Source organism: Uloborus diversus, chromosome 2 (genome assembly GCF_026930045.1).
Source record: "Uloborus diversus isolate 005 chromosome 2, Udiv.v.3.1, whole genome shotgun sequence".
NCBI lineage: Eukaryota > Metazoa > Arthropoda > Arachnida > Araneae > Uloboridae > Uloborus > Uloborus diversus.
In genome coordinates, this window is record NC_072732.1 from 107,617,226 (window position 1) to 107,632,784 (window position 15,559).

Below are 15,559 nucleotides of genomic sequence, written 5' to 3' on the forward strand. Positions count from 1 at the left end.
GATATCACAATGAAATAGCTTCAAAAAAATTTTTTTTTTTGAAATGGTAAGTTCACAATGGTTTCAATGGAATTGAAAACAACTCTGGATTAGCATGAAAGAGTTATCAAGGGAAAAAAAAAAATTTTTTTGTGGTTCCTAATGCATATGAAAACATATTAAAACTGAAAAACTGTTCAACATTCAAATTGCAACAATTGTACATTTCCTGAAAATTTCCATGATAATTCACAATAAATATTGCAGTGTTAGTTAAAACATTCTCCAAAGTAGCTAATTTTAGACAATGATCAACCATTATTGCAATCATATATCAGGTAGCTAATCTGATATGAATCATTAAAGTGATTACATAGATCTTATGATGAAACAATACAAATGCATACTACAATATGTAAATGCCGAAACAAAAAAAAAAAAAACATTTAAGTTGCAGGAAAAATTTTACTACAATGCAATTTAATGCTTTTATCATTTGTATCCTGCAGCTTTACCAAATAATTGTCATTTCTAAAAATTCTTTCAATGGTAAATGGCCCTTTATATTTAGGCATCAAGGCACCAGGCTTGTTTAAAATTTTAATGAATACTTTATCATTAATTTGGAATTTGTGTATTTTTCTACCCTTGAGTTGATTTTCGTGTTGTTTAAAATATTTGTCTTCGTTTTGTGCCACGGCTTTTTTATTTTCATTTGCACATCTATCCATTTCCTTAACATATGCATCATAATGAGACACTAATTCAAGATCAGAAAAGATTTGCATTGGAACATTGATGTTTCTACCCAAAAATAGTTCAGCAGGAGAAAAACCAGTAACACCATGTTTACTCGCGTTATAATGAAGTTTAAAAATTTGAAGTTTCTGAGACCATTCACATGTATTCTCAGATAAGGATGCGACGGATTCTTTTAAAATTCGATGGGTTCTTTCAATTGTTGAATTCCCACGAGGATAGTATATTGAAGATTTTCTATGCTCAATGTTTAATCCCTTAAAAAATTGTTCAATCTCATCAGAAATTAAATTAGGACCATTATCAGTCAAAATTACCCTAGGAACTCCGTAAGATGAAAAATAAGTGTTCAAGCATTTAATTATACTACTAGAAGAAGTATTTGATAAACTAAAAGTTTCCAAAAATCTGGAATAATGATCAACGATTGTAAGAATAAAAAACTTATTATCAACCGATCTACATAATTTTCCCACCAAATCGCAGGATAAAAATGAACCAGGGCTTAAATCCTTCTTAGGAATGAATTTTGGTACAGTGTTATTACGCTTGGTCTTATTGGCCAGACATTTTGGACAGGCTCGACAAAATTTTTTAACAGCAGTAAACATGGATGGAAAAAAATATAATTTTTGCAAAAAATTATACGTCTTTTGAGCAGCAAAATGTGGAGTATGGGCATTTTCAATAGCAGCATTTCTTAAAGTAGAAGGAACATAAATCCTTTTAAATTTTTGAATTTTATTCCTCTTCTTTACCTCAACAATCTTAAGTAAAATTTTATCATCTAAACAAAATGTTTCCAAAGTATTTTTATCATTGTTTTGCAATCTTTCAATAATTTCTAAAATTTCCCTATCCTTCTGCTGTTCCTGGAAAATAATGTCCTTCGACAAGTTATGTTTTGGTTGGAAAAGATTAATGTTATTAACTGTCATTTGATTTTCCTCATATACGCGGCTTAAGAAATCGCTTGGATTTTTTGCCCCAGGGATAAATTGTGGGTCGTATGAAAAGTCACTTAAAAATAAAATCCATCTGCATACCACATCAGGTTATTTTTCCATGTGTAGGAATTCCGTCAAAGCTTTTGCATCACAAAAAAAGAGTAAATTTGAGTCCATATAAAATTTCCCTAAAATGTTTAATAGAAGAATAAATAGCGAAAAATTCCCGCCTCACAGAAGAATACTTTGATTCAGAAGGTGACAATTGCTTAGAAAAAAATTCAATTGGAAAAAATTGGTTGTTGATTTTTTGCATAAGTATAGCTGAAATGGCAATTTTGCTAGCATCAGTAACCAAAAATAAAGGAGCATCCTTTACGAAATTTTTTAGTGTTGGCTTATTTAAAATGGCATCCTGTAATTTTTCAAAGGCATCCTGACATTCGTTTGACCAAAAGAATGGTGTGTTTTTCTTAGTCAAATTAACTATAGGAGCGACAATTTCAGCATACTCAAAAACAAGATGTCTAAAGTAATTAGTCATACCCAAAAATGATTGAACCTGCTTGGTGTCCCTTGGGATAGGAAATTTATTTACTTTATTTATGTTATTCTCAGAAGGAGAATATCCATTATGGTCAATGTTGAAACCTAAGTATGTTATGGAGGGTTTACACAGTTGAAGTTTAGCTGGGTCAAGAGTCAAGTTAGAGTTTCAGTCGATCAAATACCTGCTGGAGAAGATTTGATAACTGGGCTATATCATCAGCGGCCAGAATTATATCATCAAGGAAAAATTGCAAGTTAGGACCCTTTAATCCCTTTAAACAATGAGTAATCAGAGAACAGAAGTAGCTCCCACTATTCCTTGCGCCAAAAGGAAGATGCTTGGGTTGAAAATTTCCCAATTCGGAGCAAAATGTTAACTTTTCCCTATCTTCGGGTTTTAATAAAATTTGGAAAAAGGCTGATTTTAAATCGAGTACACAATATAATTTTCTACCCGCAATGTTTTGCACTATCTCTGAAATCTTTGGTAGACAGATTTTGAATGGCTCAGTAATAGCGTTTAAAAGGCGATAATCAACTACCATTCTAAAATTTGGTTTAGCATTGGGATCATTTGATTTTGATGGCTTTCTGACAAAAATGCAAGGGAATGAATAACTACTAGTGGAATGTTCAATAATTTCTGCCTCTAAAAGCTTATTAATCTCCTTTTCAGCAAATTGCTTAGCTATTCGAGGTAATGGATATGGTTTAGTTGACAGATGAAAGTCATGAAAAAGTTTAAATTCAGGTACAATAAAATCCGTAGAGCCAAGTGTTAAATAATTTTTTGAAAAAACTTCATAGTTGTCCATTAATAATTTTGTCATTTTATTTTTGTCATCCTCATTAAGGTGATCTAAGCAAAAATCATCAGGTGAAAGTTCTTTCTTTCTCAATTCCTTAATTTCCTGAATTGTCAAATTGTTTACTTGAGCGGTCAGAGAATCAGAAGGTTGTTCGAAGTCATTTTCAGAAATTTCCTGAATAGTACCTAAACCTTGATTCTTTTGAATGATAAAATCGGTGTCAGAATTGTTGTCAACAATGATGTACATTCCCTCAGCATTTTTGGCAGAATGCAGAGAAAAATTAATGCTACATTTGTCCTGAATTTTACCTGGTGAAAAAAGCAATAAGTTGGAATTTTTAAGTTCTTTAGGAATACACATTTTTACAATTTCAAAAGAATTTGGAGGAATTTTAACATTAAGGGCAGATTTTACCTTGAAATAATTGGTTGAAAATTCCTGAGCATCATTAACAATGGTATCATTGGTTGCAGAAATAGCATTAGTCTGCTTGATTTGCTCATTAGGCGAAATAGTAATGAAGTATAATTTAGTTTTGTCAGTTATTATTCTCTTATTTACTGTGTCGAGGATAATTTTGTTACGTTGAAAAAAATCATACCCCAAAATGAATTGATAATTAGCATTTCAAGAAAAATTTGTGGTGAAAAAAAGATTTGAAAACCACTTCCCCTGAATTTTGAATTTTAAATCCACAGCTGACCTACAATTTATGCTTTCATTATTTACAGTCTTAATTTTCACTCCCCTTGACACATAATTTAATTTTGAAACCTCCTTGATTTGTTCTAAAACAGAAAATTGACAAATTGAAATATTCGCACCAGTATCCATAAGTGCATAGCATTTAAAATCTCTAAAAGTAATTTCGATGATGGGTAAGGAATTTTCAGAATTGGTGCAGGACATTAGCGCCCTATTATTTAAATTTTGTAATTCATTATCTTTTTGATGGTGATTATCAAAATTTTGTAAGGTTCCCATCTCCTGCACATTTTTCACATCATCCCTTGAAAAAATATCATTGATCTCATTTGACAAAAATTTATCTTGAAAAAAATTTGGATCCTGCCATCCTACAGTCTCATTGACATGATTATGGGGTTCCGAATTCTGATAGCTAGCATAACCTCGAATACCCCCTACTAGTTTAAATTACCCTGGTTGGAGGAGTTGCGGTGGTACGGTTTGAAATTTCTTCCCCTTTGCCTATTGTGGTAACCCCTATGACCTGAACGATTTCTGTGAGGAAAATTGTTAAAAGTGTGACCCCTTGAATTTCCAGGAAAATACCAACATTTCGTGGTCCAATGATTACGACCACAAATGTGACACTGAATCTCTAGATTATTTTGGGAATTAGAAGTTGAAGGTCCCTGATTAAAAAATTTGTTCCGATTATCAGCCTGTGTGTTAGAGTTTAAGGAATTCACATCATAGCTAAAAGATGCAGCATTTTCATTCAATCCTTTTGAACTTTTCAAGTTATTTACTGATTCAGTTAATTGGGAAATCTTACGATTAGTTTCCTCTTGACTCTGGAGAAGCACATTGATTTCAAGTTGGGGGTTGGAAAAATTCCCAGAATTGTTAAGGGCAGTCTCTACATTTTTTGCAATTTTAATCGCCTGCTTAAATGTGGTTGGACCTTGTTTTTGTACCTCAATCCTAACATCCGGTCTCAGTGCATCAATTAATTTTGAAAATTTCGACTTTTCGACAAGATCTAAAAGATCTTTTTCAGAGTTATTATTAGGATTTAAGAATTTTTCAGCAGCTCTACTAATACATTCGCTTAATTCGGCTACCGATTGCCCTTGCTTCTGTGATATTCCCCAAAATTCTTTTTGGGCAGATTCAAATGAGGGTGTTGAGGAGAATTTAAGTTTCAGTTCCCTTGAAATCTCAGCAAATGTTGCATTTGGATTTTTTTGTAATACATCAGATAAAAATTCATGTGCTCTGTCTCTCAATCGTAATTTCAAAATTATGATTTTCTTAGCAGCTGGCCATTTTTCAAGATCAGCCACTTCCGAAATGGATTGCAAAAAATTTGATACATTTTCAGAATTGTCTCCAGAAAATGTTGGGATGAGGGGTAACAATGAATTGGCCATCATTAAAATTTCAGTAATAATTCAAGATATACATATATATGCAATTCAGAAAAATTAATATGCATTCATGAAAAATTGACACATAATTATTCAACCATAATAGTATAAAATCATTTTGGCATTAAATTATCATATATAATCCAGAGTGGTTTTCAATCATTGATTAAAATAAGTAAAATAACCCCAGTTTGCTCACACGGCACCATAAAATGTTGAATTGGTTATAAAAATGATCATAGTTACTAAATAGTAGATTGGATATAAAGGATCATTTTTTTTAATATTAATGATGAAATTAATATTTTAAAGCGTTGTGTAAGAATAAATGCAAAAATCCCATATATTTACGTATAGTGGAAAATTATAAATCAACAATAAATTCATAAAAAAAACAATTCAATTTTGTCAAAACTTACCATCATTCTTTTTATTTTATTTTGATATCACGTTTTTATCAAAAATACTAAACCAAATCACCAACAACAAAAAAACCATATCAATCAATATTATATATATATATATATTCAATTTGATCTATGCTTAAACAATACTTGAAATTGGATAATTCGTTATGTAATTAGTTGATATTTTGGATAGCATCGAAATGCGACGATTTCTCTGCTCATCTGAAGTGCATTCATAATTTTAACGGCTATTCCTTTGTTTTTTTTATCGAATGAAACGGCTATGTACTGCTTTATCACTATTGAGACGTTTGAAGATCACATGCTTGAAGAAACTATCGTTGGTCCACTGGAGTTAATGACAGGATTAAGTAGTACAGTTCACAGGCTATATAGTTGAGTGTTCAATAAATTTCTTGGAATGTTGATGAATCGGCAAGTTCATGGTTTCTGGAGCAACATCAAGTGGGTATTGAAACTTGTTAATTTTGCGACTATAAGTAGAAATTGGCGTCTTGAAAAAAAACTTGAAGATGTTTTGCAGATAATAAATTTCTTGGAATATTAATGAATTGGCAATTTCCATGGTTTCTGGAGCAACATCAAGTGGGTATTGAAACTTGTTAATTTTGCGACGAAGACCAAAAATTTTAATTCTAGATAAATATATTCTTGATTATCATAATTGAACATTCATAAAAAATACATATAGTCCATATCTTACTCAGGATGTTTTCAGATGTGGAAGAAACTTGTATTTTTTTCTTTTAAGCGGCTGGAACAACACACAAAGATTTCGCACCCACATCATGCTGCTTCTCCACGAGTACTGCACTGGACTTTTTTGTAGATAAATCAGAATCACAAAAACGAAATGGCACATAGACGCTATGTCTCAATATCCAATCACATTGTTGCATTTAAAAAGTGACAGCATAAGACTCCACCCTTATTTTTTCAAATTTAGGTGAACAATTTTGGCTCGTGTTGGTGCTGCCCTCTATCAGAACAAAATAACAATATTGTAAAAATCCCAAAAAATAAAAATGTTAAAGTCTGATTCTTTAACACAGTCCTTTTACAGAACTGGGCAGGTGCGTACTAGAGCAAATGATAATTTTTTCACAAAAAATTTAGCATTAATTTTACATGTTATAACTATTTAATAAAGCAACCCTGTTTGTTTCACTCAGATAAAGTAAAAATAATATGCTTCTTTTTGATTAGGTGCATAAATGTTGCGTTATTCAAATTTGAAAGTGAAATTTTTATAGCCCTATTTTAACTTGCATCATCAATATGACCTAAAACAATAAATTGTATAAGGTGAACTGGTAACTGGAGATCCCTACTCTGCTAAGACTTGAATAAAATCAGCAACTCACTGATGGAACTGTCAGAGACTGGAGAGACTGCTTGGGAAAGAAAAGGGAGAGCTTCATTTCCAAAGGTCCCCCTCGACCACAATCTATCCCATGCCGTTAGTGTGGCAGCTTTCAGGATGAGGACAGGGCGTGATTGTCTTGCCATTAACTTCCACTGTATTGGTGTTCTGACATCACCAGATTGCCACCTATTTGGCTACGGAACCATGAACGTGGAAGACCTGAAGGCTCGCTCTGCTCTGGACCAAAGTAAAGAGTTTACTAACAATCTTTTCAGGGAGGCCCATTTATACTGGTCCGTGCATCACCTAATGGCTCAATAGCCAATGGTGGGCATTGGCTAGGATGGAAGTAACTAGAGCACTCAGCTCAGTCCACTTTTTGGTGTTGTTCAGTGTTTGTATCTTTATCGCCCTGGCGAGGTTATTTTCTTTGAACTATTCACGCCAACATATGGCAAACCTTTTTTTTGTTACGATAAGAAAATCGCCTTTTGAAAACCTGTCTTGTCTGTCCATAGCAATAAAACGCATACAGTCCACTCACTTGAAGATTTTTTCAACTAAGTACCGCACATTTTGGTCCTAAGCGACCCGGATACGATAAATTTGAATTAGTTATAAAATTCAAGTTAACTCGCAAATATACAATTAAGTTAAATTACGCAATCGCTATAAAATTGCAATGGCGGACATCACCTCGTTAAACCGCAAGCGCGGTAACATTAAAGGGCAAATCACCAAGATTTTTATTGCCCTCGCTGAAAGAAAGGACGAGATGGACATTTCCTAGTTAGAAGCGCTCTTTGAGACAGTGCTGAACATACATCAAAAATTTGATACGCTAAAAGATGACTTCTACAAAATCATCACCGAAAAGCAATTTGAGGAATGTGAAGACTTATTGTCTCAAGTGGACGAAGATATTCAAAACTTGGAGGTAAGCTTGAAATCATCTATTAACAAACTGAAGTTACAGCATTACAGTGACTCTGTACTAAAACAAAGTATTGATACTTCTGCACAAGAAATTAATTCGATGAATGTTGATCAGCCAAAAAAAGCTTCAATGAAACTTCCGAAAATTCCTCTTCCAACTTTTAGCGGAAAACTTGAGGAATGGAACTTGTTCAAAACTCAATTCAATAGCCTAATAAATGAAAATCCCGAACTTTCTGAAAGTGAAAAGCTTCATTACTTACGCGGTTCATTAAAGGGAGAAGCAAAAATTCTAGAAACGACTGACGATAGTTTTTCTTCACTCTTTAAAGCTTTAGAACAAAGATACGAAAACAAAAGAATAATTGTCGACTGTCACATTAACAACATTCTTAATATTCAACCAAATTAAACACGAATCTGCTAAAGATCTTCGTATCATTTTGGATAATGTTAAGAAAAACCTAAGATCGCTAAAACTCTTAGATTTCGCAAGAGACAAATTATCTAATGCAATTTTATTGAATGTTGTTCTAGAAAAATTAGACTGCGAAACAAGAAAGCAGTATGAACTAACTCTTAAAGATAATGAAGTTCCAGATTTTGATGCATTGCTGGAATTCTTAGAAAGAAGATGTCAAATCTTAAATAGTATTAGTGCGAATATTTCATGTAAATCCAAATCCTTTATTGTTAAATCTAATAACATTTCGAAAATATGTGTCGCGTGTAAAACTCAAACACATCAATTGTATCACTGTGATAAATTTAAAGCAATGAAATTATCCGAAAGGATAGATCTAGTTAAAAAGCATCGGCTTTGTTTCAACTGTTTAAGCGATCGTCATTTAGTCTCCCAATGTAATTCGAAAAGTTCTTGCTTCGTTTGTAAGAAAAAATTGAATCATCATACTTTACTTCATAAATACGTAAACTGCATAAACAGCAGATAAAATAACGCAGATTGTGGTGGTTCGACGGGAACGCCTCAGATTCAATCGCAAGGACTAAGCCAACAACAGAACATAAGCAATTCTGAATTGGACTTGCAAATGTCAGAAAATACTCGCGTCTCTTTCTTTACTAATGGGAACGAGAAAACTGTTTTGATAAATACAGTAATAGTTTATGTTAAAGATTCTACTGGTATAAGAAGGGGCTTACGCGCAATTTTGGATTGTGCAAGTGAAAGTTCATTCATTTCTGTTAGGGCAGCGGAAGCTTTGGGTTTGAAAAGGGAAAGAATAAATATTCCGATAAGTGGATTAAATGATTCAGCGCTAAATATTAAGAAGAAGATATCAGCTCACTTGTCTAATAAAAAGGATGATTCGCATTGGGAAATCGACTTATTAATTATTCCAAAAATCACAGATTTCACGCCTTCTAAGAAAATTAATATCGCTCATTTAAACATTCCAAACGATATATGCTTAGCAGATCCAGCGTTTTATAATCCGCAAAAAATAGATATTCTTTTGGGTGCAGAATTATTCTTCGCATTTTTGAAGGCAGATAAAAGAAAGCTGAAAGATAACTTGTATTTACAATCGAGTTGTTTTGGTTATCTTGTTTCGGGTAGCATTTCAGACAGCAGCTCTGATCATTCCGCAAAACACTGCTTTTTGTCAAAAAATTTGGAAACGCTCAATATTACTCTAACTAATTTCTGGGAAATCGAAGAAGTCGAAAATCACACGCCCTGTAATGATGATGAATTAAACTACTGCAATGAACACTTCGCAAAAACGCATTTCAGGAATTCGGATGGTAGATACGTAGTTCAAATGCCATTCAAACCAGAATGTTCTGAAATCATGCTAGGAAATTCTAAACAAACGGCATCTAGAAGGTTAGATCAACTATGGAAACGATTAGAACGGGATCCGGCTATGAAAGCGCGGTATACAGAATTTTTTAACGAATACAAAACTTTGAATCACATGAAAGAAATAAAAGAAGATAAGGGAACAGATGTCGGGTATTATCTCCCTCATCACGGTATTTTTCGACCAGATAGCAAAACTACTAAATTGCGCGTAGTTTTCAACGCAAGTGCGAAAACAACCAGCGGACATTCTTTGAATGATTTATTGAGTAAAGGAGGGGTAATTCAGGAAGATCTCTTTTCAATTCTAATTAGATTTAGAAAGTATATTTACGCATTTACCACTGATATTAAACAAATGTTCAGGATGATTGAAGTAGATTCTTCTCAAACTAAGCTACAAAAAATATTATGGAAAGAGAGTGAATTTGCATCAACTAAGATTTACCAGTTACAAACTGTCACGTATGGGACTGCATCTGCTCCGTACTTAGCAACGAAGGTTTTACAGCAACTTGCATTGGACGAGGGAAAGAACTTTCCTTTGGCGTCCAGAGCCGTTCTTCAAGATTTCTACATGGATGACTGCCTTTCTGGTAGTTCCAACTTGAAGGAGTTTTTGAATCTTCAGTCAGAATTGACGCAACTTCTCCAAAAGGGCGGCATGAAGTTACACAAGTGGTGCAGCAACGAAGGTTCTACGACCGAACTTCAGGAATTTCCTCTGGACAGAAATTCTGAAGAAATTGTCGTTAAAACACTAGGAATGCTTTGGAATAGCTCAAGTGATTCATTTATGTACAAGGTTAGCAACAATCCAAATCGCAGTTTCACCAAACGAGATGTACTTTCGGAAATCGCACGCATCTACGATCCACTTGGACTTTTAGGCCCTGTCATCTCCAAGGCAAAAATATTTATGCAACAATTATGGCTACTTAAATTAGACTGGAATGAAACGCTCCCTCCAGAAATTGCAGAGCAATGGTACAACTTCGTCAAAACATTCCCTGAGTTGCAATCTATCCAAGTGCCTAGATGTATTTTAAAATCCGACACCAAGTCTGTTATACTTCAAGGTTTTTCAGATGCATCTTCAAAGGCTTATTGTGCTGTTATATATGTGAAAACTGTTTCCCAAACCAACGAAATAAAGAAGCAACTTCTGTGCAGTAAATCACGAGTTTCTCCGACCAAATTCATGAGTATACCTCGTCTCGAGCTTTCTGCATGTTTGCTTCTATCCAAACTTACGCAAAAAGTCTTAGCTGCTATTAAATTGCATATAGACTCTGTGGAACTGTATTCAGACTCTACTATTGCGCTAGCATGGATTAATACCTCTTCGAGTCTACTCAAAACATTTGTAAGCAACCGGGTATCGCAAATCCAGCAAATGACAAAGAACTTCCAATGGTCACACGTTTTATCGGAGGATAATCCAACCGACAAGATTTCACGTGGGATGGATGTCAAATCTCTTGCTACTTGTGAACTGTGGTGGAGTGGTCCGAATCTTGTCAAGCAGAACTTAACTGATCCGCAGACTTTGAAAAATTCCAGTGACTTGGCAAATCAACTCTACACCGAGGAGCTTAAACCTGTTTCCCAAGTGACATTAACTTCTAGTAGTGACTCTAACTTCTTTGACATATTATTAGATATCACTAACAACTTTCAAAAATTAATTAGGGTTCTAGCATTTATTTTTAGGTTTAGCAGAAACTGCAAATCACCTGTGAAACAAACAGGTCCGCTCACACATGAAGAATATGTAAATGCCGAAAACCATCTCTTAAGAAATTTACAGGTAAGGTATTTTTCACCTGAGATATCGGCACTGGAAAAGGGAACTTCAGTTATGCTTACAAGCAAGTTAAAATTTCTCAATCCTTTTATAGACCAGGAAGGATTAATAAGAGTAGGGGGTAGACTTTCGCATTCAGATGTGAATTTTAACCAAAAGCATCCTATTATTTTGCCAGCGGGAAACAAACTTACAAAACTCATATTCCAGTACTATCACAAGAGGGATTTACATGTAGGACCCCAAGCTCTACTAAACACGATTCGCTTAAAATATTGGCCTCTTGGTGGTAGAAGTGCCGCGAGGAAGGTAGTTCATGAGTGTATTGAATGCTTCAAAACCAAACCCATTATGGCAACCCAGATTATGGGGGATCTACCAACGGAAAGAGTAACCGCTAGTCCTGCATTTTTAAATGTTGGAATCGATTTATGTGGGCCTTTTGAGATCAAATATAAAGGTCAAAGAAAGGTTATTTTTCAGAAAATCTATGTTGTTATATTTGTATGTATGACAACTAAGGCTGTTCACATAGATTTTGTTTCAGATTTAACCTCAGAAGCGCTAATAGCGACCTTAAAAAGATTCTTTGCACGGCGCGGTAAAAGCTCTATAATTTTTAGCGATAATGCTACTAATTTTACTGGGGCTTCCACCGAACTCAAACGCTTACACAAATTAATGTTGAGTAGTGAAGACATTTCTAACTTCTTAGTGTCAGAAGGTATCACGTGGAAATTTCTACCTCCCAGAGCACCCAACTTTGGTGGCCTTTGGGAGGCAGGAGTGAAGGCTTTCAAATATCACTTGAAGAGAGGGGTTGGTTCTACAAAGTTAACGCTAGAGGAATTCATAACAGTAATTACCCAAATTGAGGGCATTCTCAATTCAAGGCCACTCTTTCCTTTATCTACTGATACTGACGATCTCCAAGTATTAACTCCAGGACATTTCTTAATAGGAAAACCGATCAATTCTCTTCCGGAACCTAACTTTCTTGATAAAAGGGATAATCTGCTAAATAGGTGGCAGAAAACGCAAAAAATTGTCCAAACTATTTGGAAATATTGGCAAAATAGCTATTTGAGCCATTTACAACAGCGATCTAAATGGCTGTTTAAAAGGCAAAATTTAATTCCAGGCATGTTAGTCTTATTAAAGGACATTCAACTTCTCATATGTAATTGGTCAATGGGTCGAATTGTTAAGGTAATTCCAGGTCCAGATGGAAACGTAAGAGTTGCTGAAATACGTACGGCCAAAGGCATTTTTAAAAGACCAATATCAAAAATTAGTGTTTTGCCACTTGACGATAATCAAATTTCATCCTGTTAACTAAATCAGTTTATTGTAATTTTCATATTTGTTCTCTTTTCTAAAATGTTCTATTATCTATTGTGTTTAAAAAATTTTTTATGTCTTGTGTAATTTCTTGAAAATTTGAAATAATGTTATATTTCAACGCCGGGCGGGATGTTCAGTGTTTGTATCTTTATCGCCCTGGCGAGGTTATTTTCTTTGAACTATTCACGCCAACATATGGCAAACCTTTTTTTTGTTACGATAAGAAAATCGCCTTTTGAAAACCTGTCTTGTCTGTTCATAGCAATAAAACGCATACAGTCCACTCGCTTGAAGATTTTTTCAACTAAGTACCGCACAGGTGTGCCTGAAGTGATTCTTCCCCCCCCCCCTCCCCCTTCTCATACTTTCACCCTCACCCTGTTGCAAAACAGATATAGAATTCTGTTAGAGGATGAACAAAAGTTAAACATTTTTAAAAAATTTACAAGATATGATGACAATTTTGAGCTCAAATTTAAATTTTTGTTGTAAATTCAACTTATTTCCAAATTAATACTAAAACAATAAAATGGAGTGCAAACATGACTTTACGTTGGTCCCATGATGTCTAGATATTTATACCCCAATGTTAATGAAATTTGGTACAAATTTAAGATAACTTCTTAAAGCAATCTTATTTATTAAAATAACTTTTATTTATTTTATTAAAAGTTATTTATTTTATTAAAATAACTTTTTGCCAACATGAATTTCTGACCTTGGTGACATTATATTGTTAACAGAAAAACTGAAATATTAGTTAAAATGCACTAAACTATAAATGAAGTTTTAGACTCAAACTTAATTTATTCTTTTTCCCCTTTCATGTATTTATATTGTACAGAAGAATAAATAAATAAGTCAATATTACAATATTTACTTTGCTTGCTTTCCTAATCATAAGAAAAGGAGCAAAATCCAAATGTTGTTGAATAAATTAACTTTGAAAGTTGAACTTAAATTGATAAGAGTGTCAACTATATTGATTGAAATTATCTTCTTACTTTGATTGACTCCGTTCGTAATAAACTCTAAAAGTTCTCTATCTAATGTGTTGAACAATACTTTCTCCAAAAGGGATTTGGTCATTTTGCCGATCTTTCCTTGCATCAATTAGCAAGTTGGTAAAAATTCTTAAACATTTTTATTCCAGGTGTTATTTTCTCCTTGTAATCGGCTTGCATTCTCTTAGATTCCTCTTCTCTGATTTCGTATTGAATTTATTGATATTTTTTCATCACTGAATCTTGATGAAAATGAAGCTATGTTCATGTCCCTTTTTACAGACTTTACTTGCTTATTCTGTTTTTACATATTTCTCTGTTGCTTACAAATGACATGTAAAGTTTTGAATGAAAATTTTAAGCCTACATTCCTGGGTGTGATATTGTGAATAACAATATCACAAAAATAGTTATATTTTGTGTTTGTATAAATTTATATTTAGTTTATAAATATTTCATTGTTGTGATTTATTTACGTTTTAGATTGAATTAGTTGAGAATCTTGTACAGAAGAATCCCTCTCAAAGAATGACAGCAAGAGAAATTCTTAATCATTCATTGCTTGAAGACAATCTAGAGGTATGCTTACGACTACCGAACATAAATATGCTTCATGTTTTTATAATTTGTATTAATTTAGTCCCACCTAAGTTAGGCTGTTTTTATTTAAAAATCTAATGTTTAATAAAACATTACGTTTTAAGATGACAACAACATCGAGAATGAGTTTGGATGTTTTTGTGAAGTAATACTTGGAAAAGCAAATGAAGGGATAGAGAAAAGCACTTTTACATATTAAGGTGCGACAAATATGAAACTCTTTTTAACAAGATACCTGCCATCTTACATGACCTTTGGAGACTTTCAAATATTGACCATTTTTCATTGAGATTGTATCAGCAACCAGAGTTAACTTTGTAATTAAGCAATTTAAAATGGGAATGGGGGGATCTAGAGCTTTAAAGCTTTTCATTAACTATTTTGCATGTAGAGACCTCATAAAAGGGAAAACCTAGCATTTTACACTGACTGATGCATACGTTTTAGCAATGTTTCCATAGGTCACCTTATGAAAGCGACCAAAGGTACTATGGAACTTTATTAGTTAAAAAAGAGAGAGATAGGAAGTGGACAGAAACATACTGCAATATTTTTCTTGGAATCATATGTTTGCAATAGTTATGTCGGTGTTGTTTGATTTAAATTGAAAATTTTATACCTTTCAATTGTAGTTTTCACTTGAGTCATTATATTTTTAAGGAATTAGAAATGTTTAATACAGTCGGAACCCCATTTAACGAATTTTGCAATTTAGCGAATTTTTCTTCTTCTCCGACGAAAATGAAGGCAAAACCCCCTATTTACCACATAATAAACCACGAATTAACGAATTATTTTAACAACCAAAAAAAAAATTTTTTTTTTATTAATATGAGTTTGAAATATTGGATTGTTTTCCAAATGATTTATCTATCTTGTCTGAAGCAGAAAAAGACTTTTTTTAGAATCGGCAATTTTTGACGGGTGAGGGGGCATTTAACGAATAGCTGTTCTGATGTAGAAAGGGATAACTGAACTCCCATTAAATTCTAATGCTTTACATGACCTGGAAACTAAAAAGTCATTTGTCAGTTCTCTTGCTACTTTTGGTTGTGTTGGTGAGCTTTTTACACTGATGAAGAAGCT

The 15,559-nt window shown here is 33.4% G+C and overlaps 1 protein-coding gene across 1 annotated transcript in view; it reads left to right on the forward strand.

Annotated features, from left to right (window-relative positions):
- LOC129217221 (eukaryotic translation initiation factor 2-alpha kinase 1-like) overlaps positions 1–15,559 on the forward strand; it is a 53,272-nt gene that overhangs the window by 33,611 nt on the left and 4,102 nt on the right. Inside the window, exon 16 of the mRNA XM_054851497.1 lies at positions 14,357–14,452. Coding sequence (XP_054707472.1) covers positions 14,357–14,452 — 96 coding nt within the window. The remainder of the gene's footprint in view (positions 1–14,356; positions 14,453–15,559) is intronic.